Genomic DNA, 23,542 nt, shown 5'->3' with positions numbered 1-23,542 from the left:
CTCTACTTCCTTCACAAGTTTTATGCAGCAAAAATAAAGCCTACAGTTGAAGGTTTTACATCTTGTGTGGACATTGAAATTTCTAAAGACTTTTTTCCCTGGACAACGAATGGCGAGGTAACGTGCAAATCCCAAATCTAAACCAGCAGCTCCTACGCAGGTAGTGCTACACATAGGTATAAAAGAAAAAGAAATGCTGTAGTATCACTTTAATCTGGATATCACTCCGCTGAGTGAGACGGAGACACATGTCATGTATTATAGGAATAGAAACATCCACATCAGCCACCGCCAGGGTTCCTTCCCATCCACATACACAAGGTGCGCTGGGCTGACGAGTGACGTAACCGGGGGCTTGGCTGAGGCTGGTCCTGTCACGTGACCAGCCTTGGCCTCTCGCCGTTCGGGATTCAACAGTGCGCAGGCGCAGGAGACACAGGGAGCGGCGCAAAAGAGCATACTTCTCTACGGACACGCCACATACATGGCCCCTGACAGCTGGAATGTAGCTCCACCCTGCCATGTGACCCGTGACGTCTTCTCGATCCCCGCCCCTCTGGTAAATAGCTCCATTCTAGCATCTCGTCCACGTCACACACGGACATGCAACCCGGCTTCTTCATAGACAGCAGAGCGCAGGTACAGGGAAGGGAATGGGGACATCTACAGGGGCTATGGGTGGGCTGAGAGTCTATGGAGACATGGGAGACTATGACATAGACTGGCCACACACTGTACAATTTCTGTACAATCTTCTATGTAGTACACCAGGCAGCCTTGATACTAATTAAAGGGATAGTATGGGTTTGTTTTTATGATGTTGGATTTAGGAAAACAAAATCTGAGAACCTACCTCTCTCCTCTCCAATCAGTTTGTACCCATCAGACCAGTCATTGCTCAGCATAATTGCTTTTAGATCGAAAGCCGATTGTACAATCAGATGGTGACGTTTATGGGGTGAACAATCGCTTTTTTTAGTGTATGGGCAGATAAATGGAGGCTGTACGTGTCACTTCTATTACCCCCCATAGATCAATATGATTAAATGGCTGTAACTTCCTATTAGGACTCCAGTTTCGATTATATACAATCAATTGGAGTCGATCGGCCAGGGTGGAAAATCCACAATCGTTTGACATTGACTAACATTCCTGAGATGCTTTTTGTCATGAGGTTTATTTGTAATTTTATAACATAAATTATGAATCTGTATGGCGGGCACAGAGATGTGACCAATAACTTCCCATCGTATCTTCCGAGTGCCCATCAGAACCCACTTCCCTGTGTGTGGCGATTGATGGGCTGGATTGATTGATTGTAAATTAAGAAATCGATCGGTTCTTGAAGTGTGCATGATCAGATTTATACTGATGTAATGGATATAAATATATATGCCGATATGCATTTTTACAGTTTGTTTTTTTTTTACCAAAAATAACAGCAATAAGGCTATATTGATTGGTTTGCGCAGAAGTTATAACGTCTACAAAATAGAGGTTTTTATTATTATTATTATTCATTACTTAGTAAAAAAATAATAATAATACTGGCGGTGGTGTGTGTGTGTGTGTGTGTGTGTGTGTATATATATATATGTATGTGTGTGTGTGTGTGTGTGTGTGTGTGTGTGTGTGTGTGTGTATATATATATATATATATATATATATATATATATATATATATATATATATATATATATAAAATAATCTCTCTGGGTTTGACAAATTTGCTTGGAATCTAGGAGCCAGCTAAAAAAGTTAGGAGCCAGAAAACGCGCCCCTTCCCGACGAGCTTGCGCGCAGAAGCCAACACATACGTGAGCAGCGGCTGCATATGTACACGGTGTTCAAACCACACACGTGAGGTATCGCCGCGATTGGTAGAGCGAGAGCAATAATTCTAGCTCTAGACCTCTTCTGTAACTCAAAACATGCAACCTGTAGATTTTTTTTAAACGTCGCCTATGAATATTTTAAAGGGTAAAAGTTTGTTGGCATTCCACGAGCGGACGCAATTTTGAAGCGTGACATGTTGGGTATGAATTTACTCGGCATAACATTATCTTTCATAATATAAAAAAAAAAAAAAATGGGGATAACTTTACTGTTGTCTTATTTTTTTAATTAAAAAAATAAAAGTGTATTTTTTTCCCAAAAAGTGCGCTTGTAAGACCGCTGCGCAAATACGGTGTGACAGAAAGTATTGCAACGATCGCCATTTTATTCTCTAGGGTGTTGGGATAAAAAATATATATAATGTTTGGGGGTTCTAATTAGAGGAAAGAAGATGGCAGTGAAAATTGTGAAAAATTACATTAGAATTGCTGTTTAACTTGTAATGCTTAACTTGTAATACCAATGGCCACCACCAGATGGCGCCAGCTCACACAAGGAAGAGCTGGGGACTTCACAAGCCAAGTCGCCAGGAGGCTATTTCTAGTCGCCATGGCGACTGGGATTTGTCGAGCCCTTATATATAATTTTTTTTTTTGGACAGTGACATTGCGGCGGACAGCTTGCACACTTCTTTTTTTGGACCAGTGACATTTTTACAACGATCAGAGCTAAAAATAGCCACTGATTACTGTAAAAATGTCACTGCCAGGGAAGGGGGTTAACACTAGGTGGTGATCAAAGGGTTAACACACAATCTCGACTCGAACCAGGATTTGTGTGTTTACACACACAGATCACGGTTCTCGCTCTGTCGCGACCGATCGTGGGTGCCCAGCGGTCATCGCGCCAACTGGGGGGGGGGGGGACCGCATCAGCTGTGGGGGCGTGCGTCTGCTTCCTAAAGAGCCTAAGTACGGCTACGACCGCTCGCCCAGGGGAGCCAACCTGCCGGTCGCTGGTCGGGAAGGGGTTAATGTGACCTATAAACTGTACAACCCAGTTGAACAACAAACTGGATTATTTTATTTTTTTTGGAGGTGGAGAGAAGGTAAAAAAATAAATATGGTTGCATATTGTCATGCTGTGACAACGTGTGTGGAAAGGAATGCCGATAACCGGCAAGTTAGTGTACATGTGATCAGCTGTGATTGGACACGGCTAATAACATGGTAAAGGGCCACCATGATCTGTGATCAGCTGTGTCCAATGGATACAGCCTTCACAGAGCGTGCCTCTGGGAGGGTGTTTATGGCAGCCCCCCCCCCCCCCCCCCCCACAACAGAGATGTCTTTCGGCTACGGCGCGGTATTGAAGTGGTTAAGAAAAAATTTCCAACATGACCCGTCTACAGAAGTTGATCAAACAACCGACTTCTGTCCAGTGGTGAAGGCCACACTCTTATCAGATTTGACCAGTTCCTGATGAACCAGCCCAGTATCAATCTGTGTATGGCCAGCCACGGGGCAATGACATGCCCTGAAAGAACTTTCACCAACCAGCCACACAGACACCCTTGCTGGAGCTTTGCGTTACACAACTGCTTGGGGGGAAAAAAAATAGTTTAAATGAAGATTTAGTAGTACCTGTATATAAGAAATATGAGATCAATGGAGCTACAGTATGTAAAAGATGGGCGACTGTATTGCCTTTCCTTCTACCTTAAAAACCCATGCCAACGTCCAATGTACACACTGACACAAGTGGTGGTGATGAATAGGCTGCAGATGGTTTGAGTCACTATTCCGATTCAGGAAGGCTTGTGGGAGAGCTGTAAGGATTGAAATGATTAACTTGTCTCCCTCCCTGCAGACACCGGGGATCTGAACGATGGATATGGACGCGTTACGTCAGCGTGCAGCCAAGGCTGGGCAGAGCCACGTCTTGCAGTTTTGGGACGAGCTGTCAGAAGTTCAGCGTTCTCACTTGTTGGAGGAGATAAAGAACTTGGACTTTTTGGAATTAAATGGATTTTTCCATAAAGCTATGGATGCATTTTCAGCTTCATCTTCGCAAGAAAAAGTAGATGCCAGGATGGAGGCTGTACCTCAGGAAGTACTTGGCAGTGCCACCAGAGACCAGCAGCATCTTCAGCAATGGGAAGCTCAAGGTAAAAGATTTCATAGCGTCTAGTTGGTTGCCTTTTTGTAACAGCCAGTAGATTGCCTGTTCACACACGGTGGTCTCTGAGTTGCTGCCTTTGTCCCCACTGGAGAGATTCTCCATCTAGGAAGACGTAATGCGAAATCCAAAAATTTTACAGGTCTCAGTGGAACAGGAGGTTGGGAGGGGGTGCTATTCCAAGGCGGACACATTGATCTATGACTATACTATTACTATAGGAGCCAGCTAAAAAAGTTAGGAGCCAGAAAATGCACCCCGTCCCGACGAGCTTGCGCGCAGAAGCAAACGCATACGTGAGCAGCGCCCGCATATGTAAACGGTGTTCAAACCACACATGTGAGGTATCGCCGCGATTGGTAGAGTGAGAGCAATAATTCTAGACCTTCTCTGTAACTCAAAACATGTAGATTTTTTTTTTTTTTAAACGTCGCCTATAAAGATTTTAAAGGGTAAAAGTATGTCGGCATTCCATGAGCGGACGCAATTTTGAAGCGTGACATGTTGGGTATGAATTTACTCGGCGTAACATTATCTTTCATAATATAAAAAAAAATGGGGATAACTTTACTGTTGTCTTATTTTTTAATTAAAAAAAAGTGTAATTTTTTCACAAAAAAGTGCGCTTGTAAGACCGCTGCGCAAATACGGCGTGACAGAAAGTATTGCAACGATCGCCATTTTATTCTCTAGGGTGTTAGGATTAAAAATATATATAATGTTTGGGGGTTCTAATTAGAGGGAAGAAGATGGCAGTGAAAAATAGTGAAAAATGACATTAGAATTGCTGTTTAACTTGTAATACCAACGGCCACCACCAGATGGCGCCAGCTCACATCTGGTGGTAATAACTTGTAATACCAACGGCTCACCACCAGATGGCGCCAGCTGGCGACCGGGATTTGTCGAGCCCTGGGTTAACTGCTCGTTTTGTTCAGGAGCAAATAGAAGGCTTATACTCATTCAATCCTCCACTCCAGCGGCAAACTGCTCTCCTCCATGATCCAGTGGTGGACTGTTCCTGATGTCATGTTCAGAGCAGATCTATGGACTTGATGATATCAGGAACAGTCCAAGACCACGGGTGTAGGAGCCGCAGGGATCGGAGGATTAGATAAGTATATCTCCAATCCCTTTCGACAAAAAAAGAGCAGTTAATCCTTGCAGTGCTGGCACAGCTACAATCCTTGCAGCGTTACCAATTTTGCTAAAACACCTAGCAAATAGACTTTAGCTTTAAAGATTTGATTGTGATCTTTACATGAATGATCACTGAAATAACTGATCAGAAAGGTCAATAAGATGAATGTAGTGATGCATCTTGACTAACACCAGCTAATATAATTGTGTTTTTCTTCTTTTTTTTCCTCCCAGGTTTTCATCAGATTGCAGATGGTAAAGTGGCTGTTCTGCTGCTAGCTGGTGGACAGGGAACACGCCTTGGCGTGTCATACCCAAAGGGTATGTATGATGTCGGACTGCCCTCTCACAAAAGTCTCTTCCAAATACAAGCCGAGCGAATCTTAAAGCTGCAGGAATTGGCAAAGGAACGACATGGGAAGGACTGTGTTATTCCTTGGTAAGACTGGGATAATATGTTTACTTATATATAATGGGACAAAATTATATAGTGTAAAGATTTTGTTAAAGTGACGTTTTTAAAGAGCGCTTTAATTGCCTTTTCTACAATGGTCCCTGTCCCTTGCTGGTGCGTGCATCTTATTTTCAGCTGTCTTCATTGGCCGGCACAGGATGACATCCAGAGTTGGTCATCCTGCCACTGAGGTATCAGGCTGGCGCTGTAAGCTGAGCTGTGTACACACACACACACACACACACACACACACACACACACACACACACACACACACACACACACACACACACACACACACACACACACACACACACACACACACCGCTTCGTTTATGTACTAGAGAATACTGAGTGTGGGCAGGTAGGTGAATTTTATTGCAGAAGAGACCTTCTGCGATTAAAGAGCCTGCTTGCTTACAGTGAGTAACGGCGGAACTTTAGCGCTGCCTAAAAAGTAGAACTAATGGCAAAACTGGGTTTTTCATTCTCGGTGATAACAGTAAGCAGGACATATAAAGAGGGTGAGGCACAGACGGCAAAAAAAACTGACAGGTGTTTCAATCCCTCTCCACTCTAATGCCGCTTACACACGATCGTTTTCCGGCATGAAAAAAATGACGTTTTTAAAAACGTAATTTTAAAATGATCGTGTGTGGGCTTCACATCGTTTTTCGGCTTCTGAAAAAAGTAAAAAAAAAATTCGAACATGCTGCATTTTTTTTTCACGTCGTTTTTTTAAATGTCATTTTTCGGGTTGTTAAAAATGATCGTGTGTGGGCAAAAACAACGTTTTAAACCCGTGCATGCCCAGAAGCAAGTTATGAGACAGGAGCGCTCGTTCTGGTAAAACTACCATTCATAATGGAGTAAGCACATTCATAACGCTGTAACAGACAAAAAAAGCGCGAATCGTCTTTTACTAACAAGGAATCAGCTTAAAGCAGCCCAAAGGCGAATAGAACTTCCCCTTTAGAGTGCCGTCGTACGTGTTGTACGTCACCGGGCTTTGTTCATAATTTTCAAAAACTATGGTGTGTGGGCAACGTCGCTTTTAATGATGAAGTTGGAAAAACTTTGTTTTTTGGACATGCCGAAAAACGATTGTGTGTACGCGGCATAAGTCTGGGTTCACACTATGCAAGTATCCTGCTGACTGCATTTGCACTGCAAAAGCAGCCCATTCATTTGAAAAAACGTTTTTCCTGACGAGATTCCTGGTTAAGAATCTCTTGCTGGCTAAGTGTACAGACACACCATTCAAAAGAACCACCGTTCTTTTGAATGGCACGAACGCAGTGACGTCATCGACTGCGGCGAGCATGCACTTGTCACATTCAATGCCATCTTGCTTCACCCTACCTATGCCTTGGAAGCTACTGCGCATGCGTCAGTCATTTCAAGCATGCGTGGGTTTCCATGGAGAGGCAAGTATATCTGGTTTCTCGGCAGGAAAAGCACAACAAGAAAATAGAGAGCAGGTTCTCTATTTTTTCTCGTCTAGATTCTGGGCAGTTTTCTTGACGATAAACCTCAAAGCCTCGTACACATGCACGGTGTGTGTGTACAAGGCCTAACTCTATGCATTTCCCAGCACGGGAAAAGGCGATGTGGTTTCAAGTGCGCGGGAGTGCCATTAGGAATTTAAAGGCACCCCTGTGCATCCGCTAACTGGACTTTTTTGATGTGGGTGTTGGAAAGCATGAATTTACACGCAGTCCTGCACCCACATATAATGTGAACTTGCCCTAAAGACCGCATGCCTGATGAAAAGGTCCTGCAAGGCTCTGAAATGTTGCTTCTGTTATTATTGTTGGCAAAGCTTTGGACCTGTCCTGGAGATCTGTGTTGTGCTGGTGACATTCTCTTGCTCTGCACCAGTGTATGAACACACAATCAGAGGATTGGCAGTTGAATGCACACTGAATTTTTGTTTGGAGTGGTGGAAGACACAGGGTCCGGCTGGTATATGTTCATTTGATTAGGCTTTATACACAGGTGACCAGTGATGCACCATTTATTTATTTTTTCTCTGTGCTCATACTGCTTCGACAATACCCATATAGGTGCTGCTTGTCAAAGTTCATGTCTGTGCGGGTGGTTCCCGCTACGGGTCTGAATCTACACCCCATAGAAAAGCACTCTGAATGCGTGTGGGTGCTGTTAATCCTAACCGCACGCACTGGAAATCGCACCTGCTGTGGGAACTGCACTGCACTGCACTTGCAGTTCCCGTGCGGACTGCGATTGCAAAATATTGTGCACAGACATTTTGCCTGTGTTTCAGGAGGCACGGAAGCCCATTCAAATTATTAGGCTGTGGTGCCTGCGCAAAACGCATCTTGCAGAGCTGAATCAATGTGAACCTAGCGTAAAGCAGACTTTTCATATCATGAAAGCTTGGACAGATTTTTTTATCCTAGTGGTATATTTTCTAGGTGTATGATTGCCAATATCCCCTAATCTGATTTGTGTACATCCCAATTCATTTTAACGGTTATCACTAAATTAAATGACTTGTATTTCCCAGGTATATCATGACCAGTGGCCGTACCATGGAATCTACCCATGACTTCTTTAAGAAGCATCAATATTTTGGCCTAAAAGAAGAAAACCTTATCCTTTTCCAGCAGGGGATGCTGCCGGCGATGAGTTTTGAGGGGAAGGTCCTTATGGAGGAGAAGGGCAAACTATCCATGGCTCCAGGTTTGGGCGCCTTCAACTAATAACTCCTATATAATATCTGTAGGAGTGATGTTTAATAAGCATAATCCAATCTAATTTGCAGATGGCAATGGAGGTCTGTATAGAGCCTTGGGTGCACACGGAGTGCTGAAGGACATGGAAAAGAGAGGAATCGAGTACATTCATGTATACTGTGTAGATAACATTTTGGTGAAGGTGGCTGATCCAGTGTTTGTTGGATTTTGTGTGACCAAGGAGGCAGATTGTGGAGCCAAGGTAAGTAGCCATAAATAACTTTTGAGACCACATGAATGGGGGGGCTGGCAATTTGCATTTCTCATCACAGGAAAGTGCTCATAGCAGAGACAAGCTGCCATCATGAAGTGCCTGTCTCCTTCCTAGCTGTTGGATTAGATGTGGTGCGAGAGGGAGAGGAGATAGCTTGGCCCTCATAACTAGGGTTAGCAAGAGCATAGCAACATAGGACAAAGTAATACATTTATTGGTCAAGAAATAGGAAAAAACAAAACTTTAAAGGAAAACTTATAGAATGCATTATTTTTATTTTTTTCCGAAATGGCTTCCTTTACCTTAGTGCAGTCCTCCTTCACTTATCTCATCCTTCGATTTTTGCTTTTAAATGTCCTTATTTCTTCTGAGAAATCCTCACTTCCTGTTCTTCTGTCTGTATTTCCACACAGTAATGCAAGGCTTTCTCCCTGGTGTGAAGTGTCGTGCTCGACCCCTCCCCTGGAATACAGGAGAGTCAGGACTTTCTCTACGTTGCAGATAGAGAAAGGAGCTGTGTTAGTGGGCATCCTGACTCTCCTGTAGTCCAAGGGAGGGGGCGAGCATGACACTCCACACCAGGGAGAAAGCCTTGCATTACTGTGTGGAGTTACAGACAGAAGAACAGGAAGTGAGGATCTCTCAGGAGAAATAAGGACATTTAAAAGAAAAATGGAAGGATGAGGTAAGTGAAGGAGGACTGCACTAAGGTAAAGGAAGCTATTTAGGAAAAATAAATTGTACCTTTTATAACCCCTTTAAATCAGGCAAACTGAATGACTTGTTCAGAGAAGTCTAAAAAGATTAACTGCAAAACATTATGGTTTCTAAAGGCTAAGTTGACCCAATACTGACAGTTCAAATATAGAAAACGGGTGGCATCTTACAGTGGTTGTAGGCCTCTGAAATGAAAAACAAACCATTCCTATCCCCCTATAGTGTGTCCATAGCCTTAAAGTGGTTCTAAAGGCTCAAGGTTTTACGGTAAAAAACCTTCTCTGTATTATTATTTATTATTATTATTATTATACAGGATTTATATAGCGCCAACAGTTTACGCAGCGCTTTACAACATCATGGAAGACATTATAGTTACAATACAATTTAATACAGGAATGATCAGAGGGCCCTGCTCGTTAGAGCTTACAATCTAGAAGGGAGGGTCAAGTGGAACAGAGGGTAGTAGATGTGGGGGGGTGATCAGATGGACAAAGTTAAAATACAGTTGTTAGATGTGGGTAGGATAGGCTTCTCTGAAGAGGAGGGTTTTCAGGGATCCTCGAAAAGCTAAAAGAGAAGGAGATAGACGAATAGTTTGGGGTAAGGAGTTCCATAGGCTTGGAGAGGCTCTGGAAAAGTCCTGTAGACGAGCATGGGAGGAGGTGATGAGAGAGCTAGAGAGCAGGTCCACCATCGTCCCTTATGTGACTGTGCAAGCTTTTGGTTCCAGCTTACAAAATGGAGGCCGCTAGGCTTTCTCTGGCAGCAGACTGACTCTACCACTGATCTATGCACTGTGATTAGGAGAAGTTTGCTTTTCTTCAGGAATGAGAAGAGTGCCTTTTGTTTTTCTTAGGTGGTGGAGAAGATGAATCCCACTGAGCCTGTTGGTGTAGTTTGCCGCGTAGATGGTGTGTACCAGGTTGTGGAATACAGTGAGATCACACTGTCTACAGCACAGAAGAGGAGTACAGATGGAAGACTCATGTATAATGCTGGCAACATCGCCAACCATTTCTTCACAAGACGGTTCCTACAGCAAGTAGTGGAGTAAGTGACAAGAATATTAGATGTAGGAAGTAAATGGAATAACTTTAAAGTTGGGAAAAAAAGAAGTGCCTATGCTGTTTAAAATCAAGTAATACACTCTCACCCTGCTCTGCACATGCTCAGTTGCTCTCTATCTTTAGGCGCTGCTGAATTTGTTGATGCAAATCTACTGACGGCCTAAAGATTAAGGGCCAGATTCACAGCTGAGATACTCCGTCGTATCTCTCAGAGTATCTATGCGACTGATTCATAGAATCAGTTACGCATAGATAGCCCTAAGATCCGACAGGTGTAATTGTTTTACACTGTCGGATCTTAGGATGCAGTACCGCGGCCGCCGCTGGGGGGAGTTTGCGTCGTAAACCAGCGTCGGGTATGCAAATTAGGAGTTGCGGCGATTCATGCCGGATTTACGCGTTCGCTACGTCGCCGCTAGTCTAGTTTCCCGTCGCAAAGTTAGTCGTCTTTTGGTGCCTTAACTTTACACAGCAATCGTATTGCTGTATAAAGTATGGCCGTCGTTCCCGCGTCGAAATTTAAAAATGAACGTCATTTGCGTAAGCCGTCCGGGAATACGTAATTACGCTACGCGTGTCGCCGTTCGAAAAAATTACGTCACGGCGCGCAAAGCACGACGGGAATTACGAAACTAAGCATGCGCAGTAGGTCCGGCGCGGGAGCGCGCCTAATTTAAATGGCACACGCCGCCGGTTTTCATCGCAAGTGCTTGGTGAATCAGGCACTTGCGATGAAAACTTGCGGCGGTGTAACGTATCTACGATACGTTACGCCGCCGCTCACCTACGTGACTCTGGCCCTTACTGCTGTTCAGGTTCTCTGGGCTTCAGCAAAAATGGCAGCCTCCAGCAAGAAGAAACAGGAACAATGCTGGAGGCAATTTACAGCACACGCATTTTGGTAGCATAATTATTAATGTGGAATGTATGTTACTTGCTAAATAGGATTATTTTTATCAAGTTGTTTTGGGTAAAGTTCCACTTTAACCACTTTCCGCCCACGCTATAGCCGAATGACTGGTACAGCGTGGGCCTCCAGTGCAGGGAGGGCGTCAATAGACGTTGACCTGTGATCGCGCGGCTCGTGCTCAAAAATTTACCGGGTCGCCAAATCTAATTGAACCTCGGTAACCAGCTTCTGTTACAGGGACATCGACACCAATCTGTGCCACCTATCAGTGCAGCCTCGTCGGCACACTTCAGTGAAGGAAACCTGTTTTCAAAATTTTAGAAAGCATTTATTTTGAAAAGTTTGGGGTTTTTTTTTTTTTGTTTTTGTTTTTTTGTTTCTTTAGCAAAAAATAAAGCCAGTGGTGATTAAATGCCACCAAAAAGATCTATTTTGTGTTAAAAAAAATTATACAAATTTTGTTTTGGGTCCAGTGTTGCAATTGTCATTCAAAGTGCAACAATGCTGAAAGCTAAGAATTGGCCTTGGCAGGAATGGGGTGTAAGTGCCCAGTAGGCAAGTGGTTAAGAAATCTTTACGTTTGACACTAGTGACTGCTGGGGAAAGCTATCCTCTCACATTCTCCAATGTGTTATAGGGTCCATGAGCCTCAGCTCCAGCACCATGTTGCAGTGAAGAAAATCCCTCATGTGGACACACAGGGTGTGCTAATTCACCCGGATAAACCCAACGGAATAAAGATGGAGAAATTTGTCTTTGACATCTTCCAGTTTGCCAAGTGAGTACCCGTGGTAGATTCTTACAATTCCGTTGGGTATACTGTTGCAGCTATATACAGCATGTCTGTCTTTTTATACACAGGAAATTTGTGGTATTTGAAGTTTTACGTGAAGAAGAGTTCTCCCCTTTGAAAAATGCTGATAGCCAAAATGGAAAGGACAACCCCAGTACTGCCCGCCATGCACTTATGTCACTGCATCACTGCTGGGTCCTCAATGCTGGCGGACACTTTGTGGATGAGAATGGCACCTGGATCCCTGCAATTCCTCTGTAAGTACCCAGCTCTGTCATGTTCACTGGTTGGCGATGCCGTGATATGCAGCTTTTTAGAGTCCATAGATGTTTTCTGGTCCACAATAATAAAAAAAAAAAGTGAACTAATCTATAGGCAAAAAAAACAAATAGGTGGATTCAGAAAGACTTAGGCCGGCATATCTACTGATACGCCGGCCTAAGTCTTTCTGAATCCACCTATTTGCCTAAGTCTGAATCTGCGCCAACGCAAATTTAAGCGTATTCTGGTAACCAGATACGCTTAAATTAGGCTAAGATACGAGCGGCGTAAGTGTCTTACACCGTTGTATCTTTAAAGTGTAATTTTTAGGCTGGCCGCTAGGTGGCGCTTCCATTGCGTTCGGCGTAGAATATGTAAATCACTAGATACGCCGATTCACGAACGTACGCCCGGTCGACGCAGTACAGATACGCCGTTTACGTAAGGCATTTTCAGGCGTATAGTTATTCCATCAAATAGCTGGACTAGTAATGTTAAGTATGGCCGTTGTTCCCGCGTCGAAATTTGAAAATTTTACATCGTTTGCGTAAGTCGTCCGTGAATAGGGCTGGATGTAATTTACGTCCACGTCGAAACCAATAAGTCCGTGCGGCGTAATTAGCCGCAATGCACACTGGGATATGTACACGGACGGCGCATGCGCCGTTCTTAAAAAAAACGTCAATCACGTCAGGTCACACTTCATATACATAAAACACGCCCCCCATATCCTCATTTAAATTAGGCGCGCTTACGCCGGCCCAATTTACGCTACGCCGTCGTAACTTAGCAGGCAAGTACTTTGTGAATACAGTACTTGCCTTGCTAACTTGCGGCGTAGTGTAAATACGATACACTACGCCGCCGCAAAGATGCGGCGGGCTTTCTGAATCTAGCTAATTATGTACAATATAAAAAGATCAAACTTATTTTTAAAGCGTGACCCGTGGGGGGGGGGGTGTTAAATGGTTTCTTACAGGAGTGGTATCGGTATTGGCTGCAACATTGTGGCAATAGTGGATGAAACTTTCCCTTTGTAGACTGGGCCTGCATTTACACCTGAGCGTGTGTGTGTGTGTGTGTGTGTGTATGTGTGTGTGTATATATATATATATATATTATAAAACTTTTTTTATTAAAGCGTTTTTCAGCTTTTGGATTTTTTAAATTGGCCAATAGGAAAAAAAATCATGGGTTTCATCAGTGTTGCTATGTTCAGCTTTTCCAGCTGCTTTTATTAAACTTACTTTTATTGTAATTATTGCATTTTAACAGGGAAAAAAAAACTCAAACATGTGACAAAATGCTCAAACCCTTGCTGCATCAAGCGTTTCCATGGAACAAAAAATGCTTCATAAACGCACCAATTTGCCCAATTTGAGCTACAAAAAAAGCTCCAGAACCTTTTTGAAGTGGAGATGTGAACCATCTCCATAGAGAATAACTGATTTTTCTCCTCCAGCATTTTGGAGATTTGAACTTCAAGCTACAAAACGCTGAGGTGTAAATGGGGCCTCAAGGCTAGGTTCACACGGCTGCAATCTGGTTTTGATCTGATTTTCAGTGTGATTTGTGTAGCATTGGATGCTTCTCAGATACTACTTGGATGAGGTCTCCTTATTCTGTGGGGCCAAAATTGCACTGCAATCGCACCAGAATAGCACAGGAACCTTTTCCAGAATCACTCCGTGCTGAATCGCATTATTATGAATGGACCCCATTGATGATAATGTGATTTCCTTTGTCATGCTGTTCTGTGCAACTCAAGTTGTATCTGCCATTGCACTAGTGTGAACCAGGCCTTTAGAAATATCCTCTGCTCATGGGAGTTTACAATTTAATTTAATCACACAAACTTATTTATTTTTTTGACACACAAATGGCAATTAATTGCTAGAGCTATGGAAGGCAACTACCAGATCTGTTGAATGAAATTTAAATTAATTTGGTGAGTTGTCCTTATTTTATTATACATTGCCAGACCAAGATCACAACTCGAGACACGTTAGTCTGATCCATCATCTGTTTTGGTAAACCCAAGTATGGGTGGTCAGTTTGTAATGTATATGGTGAGTTTGATGCTTGTCTTGTCTTACAGGAGGTGGTTGCTGACCAAACATGACCGATATGGATGTAGTGGCAACCTACACAAGTTGAGCAACAAGGAGCTGTATACTTGTGCCAATTATAGCTCTTAAAGTGTTACTAAACCCAGTAAAATTGATTCTGTGTATGCAGTAAAGCATTCTTGTTATACTCACTGTGGAACCTAATGGGTTAATCCTCTGCATTGTGTATAAAGGCTGTGTGATCCTGTATGCATTGATCCTCCACTTCTTCCACTGACTCCAGAACAGGTCTGGCTACTACAGATCCTTTTGCGTAAAGCCCTGTGCACACGACCGGGATTCCTGGCATGCTTGCCCTGAAAAGCCGTGTATACACACGACCACACAAAAACCTGCCGTTCTTTGAATAGCAAGAACACGGTGACGTCATCGACTACGATGAGCCGGTGTCTCGTCACATTTGATTTTGTCGCCGCCATTTTGCTACACCGCAGACTAACATTGTATGCTACCGCGCATGCGTCAAAGTGTTATTGAGCACTCTGCCGGGAATCCCGACGGAAAATAGAGAGCAGGTTCTCTATTTTCCCTTCCCGATGCCGGGCTGTTTTTCTGACGGGAAAATTGCTAGGGCGCATACACACGGCCGGGATTCCCGGCCTAATGCTCTCCTGGCAGTTTTCCTGCCGGCTAAACCGGTTGTGTGTACAAGGCTTAAGGCTTCACATGCTCAGTTTGGGGTGTGTGTGTGTGTTCGGGCTCCAGGACCCCTGACCCTCACAGACAGCCAGTGCAGTATTAAAACTACTCATACAATCTTTACCAGGAACTGCTAGAAGCCACAAGACTGCTATATACTGCTGATGAGAAAATGTATTTGTTGATATTTACTAAAATAATTGCTTTTCCATGTTCTGTGTACTGTGGGAGACCAGAATGTGAGGGTCAGTGGTTTAGTAACACTTTAAAGTATAACAGAAGGCAATTTTTTTTTTTTTCAAAGATAAAGTGGCGAAGGATTGGAACACAAGTTAGGTTTTTAATGGTCTGTGTCCCCATTGGGGAGATTCGCCCTCTTAGTCCTGGTGACCATTATCCCTGAAAGTGGAAGCGAAACAATCTCAAATGTTGAGTAGTCACTAGAACGGGAGTAGAGGGAAAATCTTCAAATGGAGACACCAGTTTTGGTGACTTCCGGAACCTTCACTTCCTGTTGTTGTGACTATGGGTCTGGAAGTGAAGCGAATCTCCCTAATGGGACACAAGGCAAAACAAAAACAACCTGGTAGTGGCTATTGACCTATAGAAAATGGTATGGGGGGGGGGGGGAATTTGTCTTCAGTTTTAATTTAAATTATGGAATCTGGGATTGCATCCTTGCTATCTAAGATATGCCTTCCTTGAACATTTGTAGGGACCCTTACACAGACTGATTGACAGACTATGACCTCTGTAAATCGGCATGTGCATTGGCATACTCACTGTCCTGCCTTACAATATCAGATGTTTGACAGATGGACTCCATTTGATTATTGTATACAAAGCTGGGTAAAGCGAATGTAGAGCAGTCTTTTCACCGCCTGTTTATCTTTAAAACAGCCAATCCAGAAAAGAGAATGGAAGCGCACAGGACAAGACTGAGACTACGTAATTATGGGTGCATGGTGCAGGGCCTCTACTAACCGGAGTCTCTGCTTCATGGTGGAGGGCATTGATACTTCAAGTTATCCTATCTTCTTCCCCCCCCTTCTTCCCTTTTTTTTTTTTTTTTTTTTTCTCCTATAACTCTTCATAAAGACGTTCACATACACAGAACTCTGATCACTTCTGCATGTCCTACAATTGGTAATAAAGATTTTTTGACTTCCTCCTGTTAGACTTCAGGGATTGTGTACAAAGGTGACTTGAAAGATTATAATATATAACTGGGAAGGAGTTTAGGATTATTTCATAAAGCAAAGAGCACTTTGTTTATGCTGTGACCACTATTACATTTATGGGCCGCTGCAAACTCTCCCACGCATGGATCAAAAAGGATGGAGATGCAGTAATTTTGGCAGTCGCATTGAACTATGTATGCAGTTCTTGAAGGGGTTGTAAACGTGCGGGTTTTTTTTTTTTCTAAATAGGTTCCTTTAACCACTTAAGCCCCGGACCATATTGCTGCCCAAAGACCCAAGGTGTTTTTACAGTTTGGGACTGCGTCGCTTTAACAGACAATTGCGCGGTCGTGCGACGTGGCTCCCAAACAAAATTGGCGTCCTTTTTTCCCCACAAATGGAGCTTTCTTTTGGTGGTATTTGATCACCTCAGCGGTTTTTATTTTTTGCGCTATAAACAAAAATAGAGCGACAATTTTGAAAAAAATGCAATATTTTTTACTTTTTGCTATAATAAATATCCCCCAAAAACATATATAAATTTTTTTTTTTCCTCAGTTTAGGGCGATACGTATTCTTGCACCTATTTTTGGTAAAAAAATCGCAATAAGCGTTTATCGATTGGTTTGCGCAAAATTTATAGCGTTTACAAAATAGGGGATAGTTTTATTGCATTTTTATTAATTTTTTTTTTTTTTACTACTAATGGCGGCGATCAGCGATTTTTTTTTTTCGTGACTGCGACATTATGGCGGACACTTCGGACAATTTTGACACATTTTTGGGATTTTTGTCATTTTCACAGCAAAAAATGCATTTAAATTGCATTCTTTATTGTGAAAATGACAGTTGCAGTTTGGGAGTTAACCACAGGGGGCGCTGTAGGATTTGGTGTACACTGTGTGTGTTTACAACTGTAGGGGGGTGTGGCTGTAGGAATGACGTCATCGATCGAGTCTCCCTATATAAGGGATCACTTGATCGATGCAGCGCCATAGTGAAGCACGGGGAAGCCGTGTTTACACACGGCTCTCCCCGTTCTTCAGCTCCGGGGAGCGATCGCGACGGAGCGGCTATAAATAAATAGCTGCGCCGTCGTCCCGGATCGCTCCCCGAGGGGACCCGACCGCCGCAAGTCGCGGGGGGGGGGGTCCCGGTCGGACCCACGTCTAGGCAGGGACGTACAGGTACGCCAATGTGCCTGTACGTGCCATTCTGCCGACGTATATGTACATGCGGCGGTCGGGAAGGGGTTAAGCTAGTGCATTGTTTGGTTCACTTACCTTTTCCTTCAATTTCCCTTAATGTGTTTTTTTTTTTTGTTTTTTTTTTTTGTCTGAATTTCTCACTTCCTGTTCCTCCTCAGTAAGCTGTTCTGGCTGACTAACCCCCAGGCAGAACGGCTGATTGGAGCAAGCTTACTGAGGAGAAACAGGAAGTGAGAAATTCAGAAAAAGAAAATTTAAAAGGAAAATCGAAGGAAAAGGTAAGTGAACCAACATTGCACTAGCTTAAAGGAACCAATTTAGAAAATAAAAAAACAAACCTTTACAACCCCTTTAAACACTCCCCCCCTCCTCCCTCCTCCTTTCAAACTCTGGTTACTGTTGCATAATAGCTCTTTGTTTCCTTTTTTAAAGTGGAGGTTCACCCGGAAATGTACATTTTTTAACATTAGATTGAGGCTCATTTTGTCAAGGGGAATCGGGTAGTTTTTTTAAAAACGAAGCAGTACTTACCATTTTAGAGAGCGATCTTCTCCGCCGCTTCCAGGGTATGGGCTGCGGGACTGGGCGTTCCTATTTGACAGGCTTCCGACGGTTGCATCTATCGCGTCACGATTTTCCGAAAGTAGCCGAACGCTGGTGCGCAGGCGCCGTATAGAGCCGCACAGGCGCCGTATAGAGCCGCACCGACGTTTGGCTTCTCGTGACGCGATACATGCGACCGTCGGAAGCCTGTCGGAAGACTGTCAATCAAATAGGAACGCCCAGTCCCGAAGACCATACCTGGAAGCAGCGGAGAAGATCGCTCTCTAAAACGGTAAGTACTGCTTCATTTTTAAAAAAACTAGCCAATTCCCCTAGACAAAATGAGCATCAATCTAATCTTAAATTGTTTTTAGGGTGAACTCCCGCTTTAAATAAGCTAAAAAAAAGTCTCAAAGCTCATGATTTAATCAGTCTTTTGGTGTTTTCAATCACTACTACATTTTTCATTCTTTGGAAGTTTTTGACGTAGAATTAAAGTTTAATGGGGTTGTAAAGATACACATTTTTTTGATAATTTTTATTTTTTTTATTTTTTTCCCTAAATCGCTTCCTTTACCTTGGTGCAGTCCTCCTTCACTTACCTCATCCTTTTTTTGATTTTGCTTTTAAATGTCTTTATTTCTTCTGAGAAATCCTCACTTCCTGTTCTTCTGTCTGTAACTCACCACAGTAATGCAAGGCTTTCTCCCTGGTGTGGAGTGTCACGCTTGCCCCCTCCCTCGGACTACAGGAAAGTCAGGACGCCCACTATCGCATAGCTCCTTTCTCTGCAACGTAGAGAGCGTCCTGACTCTCTTCTGTAGTCCAGGGGAGGGAGTCGAGCACAACACTCCACACCAGGGAGAAAGCCTTGCATTACTGTGTGGAGTTACAGACAGAAGAACAGGAAGTGAGGATTTCTCAGAAGAAATAGATTTTGCTTTTAAATGTTAAGGATGAGGTAAGTGAAGGAGGACTGCACTAAGGTAAAGGAAGCTATTTAGGAATTTTTTTTACCTTTTACAATTTTAACCTTTCATAAGGGAAATGCACTGCCACTGAGTATCTCTTCTAAAAGTGCTAATTGTCTGGCTGACCCACTCTTAATACTTTTGAATCACTGACCTGAAAGAAGTACGGCGATCAGGGAAGGCAGAGAAGCTGTTTGCATATTTCTTGGTTGGTACCATAAAAGGATTCCCAGTTGGTCAGCGTATGTCATGATCAACATAAGCAGTCTTCATGGTTTTCTGATGACCACCTTTTTAAAGGATAGTGGTACCTTTTTACACTAAATCCTCCCTATAGTCCCCCCCCCCCTACCCTTTATATGAAACACAACTAATGAGTATGATGCAGGCTGGACGTAGTTATCACTGTCCTGCCCATTTTTACCCCCTTCTAGGTGTCAACAGCCTATGAAGCAATGCACTGGTAAAGGCTCCCAGCCATTGCCTATTTGTTCAGGGAAGTGGTTGATGAGGAGGTTTTTAGTACTAGCCAGATCTATTGATGGAGACTAGAACAGTCTATTAATGGAGGTGACGGTTCCTTTTGAAAATTCACTGATGGAACCATTGCAGATCCACCAAGTCTGAGTGACTGCCTTGATCACTATTACAAAGTTTATTTATTTATTTATTTTTTCCCCCTTATTTGATAGTCTTGATGGATCTGTTCTGTTTTTCTGCAGGCTTCTCTCAGTGAAGAATGTGGTTACTAATCTGCAGATCTGCATGATCTTTACTCTTCTTTGCCTGGTTATCTCTTCTAGTTCTGTGTACTGTTTAGCTTGGCCGAGGAACAGACTTTATCTATCCGCTTTCCTTGTTATCACACAGTAAAAGTGTACTACCTGTTAATTTTATTTTTATTTTTTCTCTATTTCAGCATGCAGGATGCTGGGGATGTGCCCATTCAGTGTGAGATTTCTCCACTTGTCTCTTATTCTGGAGAGGTAGGTTCTTAAACTCGGCCTCAAGGCTACCCTATGACATAAGACAGTGGTTAATGCACTTGTGTAAGATCCTCACTACAGATATTATAGTAAACATTAACTAACCTAGAGCTAGTATTTTTATTGAGCAGACGTGAAGTTGTGTCAGATGTTAATGAAATGCGCTGTGTACAATGGTTCAATTATCTGAAGATAGAAAGACAGGCCTACAGACAGGTTCAGCTTTCTCTTGTTTGGCCCACAAACAGGATATCTAAGACATATCTTAGATATCAAACAGCAAGAATGCAATGCCATCATTTTAAATTGATTATTTTTAATCAATCCCCCCCAGGGGTCAAGTCCTGGGGAAAAAAGTGTGGGAACTCCCACCCAAGATCCACTCCCCCCACCAAAAAAAAAAAAAAAATGATACGCTCATATGCATAATTACTAAACCGCATGGTTTTTTTTTTTTTTTTTTTTTTTTCGATCCACTGTACCTTAGTAATCCTTTATGTTATTGGCCGCTTCCTCTATTTGGATTCATCGGGTAGTGTGCGGGTATTCCGTCACTTCCTCAATGCCACAATGCCTCCTGGGAGCTGTTGTCATTGTTTCCAGGAGACATTGCCGCAAGTTATCACAGGATTTAGAAAGAAATTTGCTCCCAGGAGACATTGCGGCATCCAGGAAGTGATGGAATACCCGCACACTACCAGATGAATCCATATACAGGAAGCAGCCAGCAACATAAAGGATTACTAAGGTTCGCCTGCCCCTGACTCGAGCTGGGCATCGCCTCTTAGTGAAGGATCGGCTCGGGCGGCTCGGCTGCTCTCGTCCTGCAAAGGGAACTGCATTCCTGCTGTGAAAAAAGTGCAGGAACTCCGTTTCCACAGGACTTGAGCCCTGATCCCCCCCCCCCCAATCTACACCAAAGCTAGCCATGGACAGTTAAAAATTTGACTTTCGAGCCATCTATGTGCATGCAGGTTGTGCTGAAGTTGAGCTTTCCAAGTTCAGTACAACAATACCTTTTTAAAAAGTTTGTGCAATGGTTACTCGCCCAGCCCAACATACTGTGAGTAGAAATCCTCATCATAGATCTTTTAGTTTCCCTGAGCTGGCCGGGTGCAGTAGTGGGCATGCACAAGGCTGCTTTGTGACTTATTGGCTACCTGTACATGAAAACACGTTATTTGATAGGGATCACAAAAGTCTGTGGGGCTGCCTTATGTCTGCAGAGTACTACGTCTAGATGGCTTGGGCAAACGTCTGTAAACAAAGCAGGGTTGGTTTGGTTACCACCAGATGAGCTGTGGACTCAACAATTTGCATATCTGCTTTCACTGAGTATGGGTTAGCGTAGGGGTATTGAATTCAAATTTCAGAGGTCCTTCACAGCCCCCTCTTTTTTATTTCACAATCCCCTTACATTATTATTATTATTATTATTATACAGGATTTATATAGCGCCAACAGTTTGCGCAGCGCTTTACATCAGGGAAGACAGTACAGTCACAATACAAATCAATACAGGAGGGATCAGAGGGCCCTGCTCGTTGGAGCTTACAATCTAGATCCGTGTCCTCTGCTCCCCCCCCCCCCCCTTTCACATCTGTATCTGAACCACCCTCTCCACAGTGGTGTCCTCTTCCCTCCCCCTTCACGGCAATATTCCAACCCCCCCCCCCCTCACATCATAGCTTTACCCCTTTCTACCTTACTCGGGCATACAGAGCAGGAGGCACAGTAGCACTGGAAGGAGGGGGAGCTGCTGGAATTTCCTTAATCAGATTAACAAGCTGGTGATTGGTTGCTAGGATGCAGGCCGTTCTTGGCAACCAATCATTAGCATGTAAATATATAAAGTTATTTCCGGCAGTTTCCACCCCTGCTCTCCATCCACTGCTGCTGAACTGTTCTGCCTCCCACTCTGCTGCGATGGTGACATCAGTGGAGGCCCATCAATACAAGCCCACTGATATAGATCCTAACCCTAAGATTAAATTCTATACAGCTCATGTCTTCTATGTGTGCTCCACCTAGTCTGCACTCAGATCTGTTTAGCTATAATGTGCAAAGATTTCAGCTCCCACAAATCTTCTGGAATCTGCCCTCTAAACTGTGGTAACCAGCAATACCAACAAATATTGCCCAATCTTTGGTTTCCAATGGATGATTGTGTGATGACGGCTGAACTGTGTTTTGATATTGCTGGTATTTGGGGCTAATCCTAATGAGTCATGATTCCGGTTGTCGGATATCCTAAGGGGAAGGGACTTCTTGAGAAACACAGGAGGGCCATGTGACTCATTCTGTATGAAAAGCAAGCAAGTGTAATCCGTTTCTATGGGTAGACTTGTTATTGGGCTGCTACTAATGCTCTTTATACTTTTTTTTTTTTTTGTTTTTTTTTTGTAACCTACCTTGGTGTTCTTTAATTGTATTTGGGGGGGTTGCAGATAATCCTGTTAAGTATTTCTGTATTCTTGCTAGCTGTAGACTCATAGGAAATCCGGGTTATTCTTTTATTTGAACCCTGCCTTTTGCAGTAGGTTTTTTGGCTTGATTTGAAGCCCAAGACCCCTTTTCACGTGGGTGGACTGATTGGGTCCATCTGTCAATTTCTTAGGCGGACCAGACCAATTATTGCCCTCTATGGAGCGGTGGGTGTCCACAGACGGATGGAGGATCCGTTCCCCAATTTGTCTAGCGGATCTGATGGTCATCGGGTGTAAACAGGCAGTCCGTTCACATCCAGCCGCCCATAGAGGACAGCAGGCTGTGTCTGTTTTGGTTCTGCAGAAGTGGAGCGGACATGGACCAGTCATCTGCCTGCTCAGCGGACAGATTCCCTGCTGAGCTGGCGGAGTCCCCCATGTGAAAGGGGTCTTATTAGGTAACCAGTGTATATTGGGAACTTTTTTTGATGTCCCCAGAGAAAAAAACAAATCATCCCTTCCAGTGGGGGTGCCTCTGCAGTGCAATGGTTGTTAAATACTTGTTTACATCATACGTGCCCATCCTTGTCGTCCTCGCGGTTTTGTACTTGAGGACAATGGGCTGTGGGTGCTGGAGTGAGCATGCTGTGGATCAGGTAAGCAAGTGTGCTTTCTCCAGTAACATAGACCTGCATGAGCCTTGTAGACCCACTGCAGGGGAAGTTGAGTAGGTTCTTATTTATTTTTTGTTTTGCTTTTCTCAAATTTATCAGTACCACTCTGTAGGTCCCTTTTTGTCTCCGATTTGATCACTGAACAGTTCTTCCTTTTTTATTTTTTTTATATATCAGGGCCTGGAGCCTTATGTGAAGAACAAGGAGTTGCATGCACCTCTTACAATAGATGAAACCGGAATTCACCAGTTGGTGAGGAATGGCCTCTAGGAGCCCCGACTTGTTCACATTCTACATATTTATGGATGAAATCAATAGGTACTTGAAAAATGATACTTTTGGATCTTTCTGCTCAGCCTCTGACATTGCAGAACATTTTAGCTTACATTTTAATGCCAAATCTTGGAAGAAAATTGACGTATTTATAGGGGGGTTAGTGTGGGGGGGGGGGGG

At 43.4% G+C, this 23,542-nt stretch overlaps 1 protein-coding gene across 2 annotated transcripts; it reads left to right on the top strand.

Annotated features, from left to right (window-relative positions):
* The first annotated feature begins 530 nt into the window (after window positions 1–530).
* Window positions 531–23,538, top strand: UAP1 (UDP-N-acetylglucosamine pyrophosphorylase 1). Of its 2 annotated transcripts, XM_040360173.1 has the most exons (11): window positions 531–639; window positions 3,706–4,003; window positions 5,389–5,593; window positions 8,139–8,314; window positions 8,397–8,569; window positions 10,158–10,351; window positions 11,916–12,056; window positions 12,140–12,328; window positions 16,001–16,048; window positions 19,923–19,989; window positions 23,267–23,538. In XM_040360173.1, the coding sequence occupies exons 2-11, from the start codon at window positions 3,724–3,726 to the stop codon at window positions 23,357–23,359; spliced, it is 1,566 nt and encodes a 521-aa protein (XP_040216107.1). In that variant the 5' UTR covers window positions 531–639; window positions 3,706–3,723; the 3' UTR covers window positions 23,360–23,538. The 2 variants fall into 2 exon arrangements, with proteins under 2 accessions (XP_040216107.1, XP_040216108.1); XM_040360174.1 differs by lacking the exon at window positions 16,001–16,048.
* Window positions 23,539–23,542: the final 4 nt, after the last annotated feature.

Source organism: Rana temporaria, chromosome 7, assembly GCF_905171775.1.
Source record: "Rana temporaria chromosome 7, aRanTem1.1, whole genome shotgun sequence".
In the NCBI taxonomy this organism is placed as follows: domain Eukaryota; kingdom Metazoa; phylum Chordata; class Amphibia; order Anura; family Ranidae; genus Rana; species Rana temporaria.
Note: the sequence above shows the minus strand (reverse complement) of the source record. Positions and strands in the feature narration are given on the sequence as shown.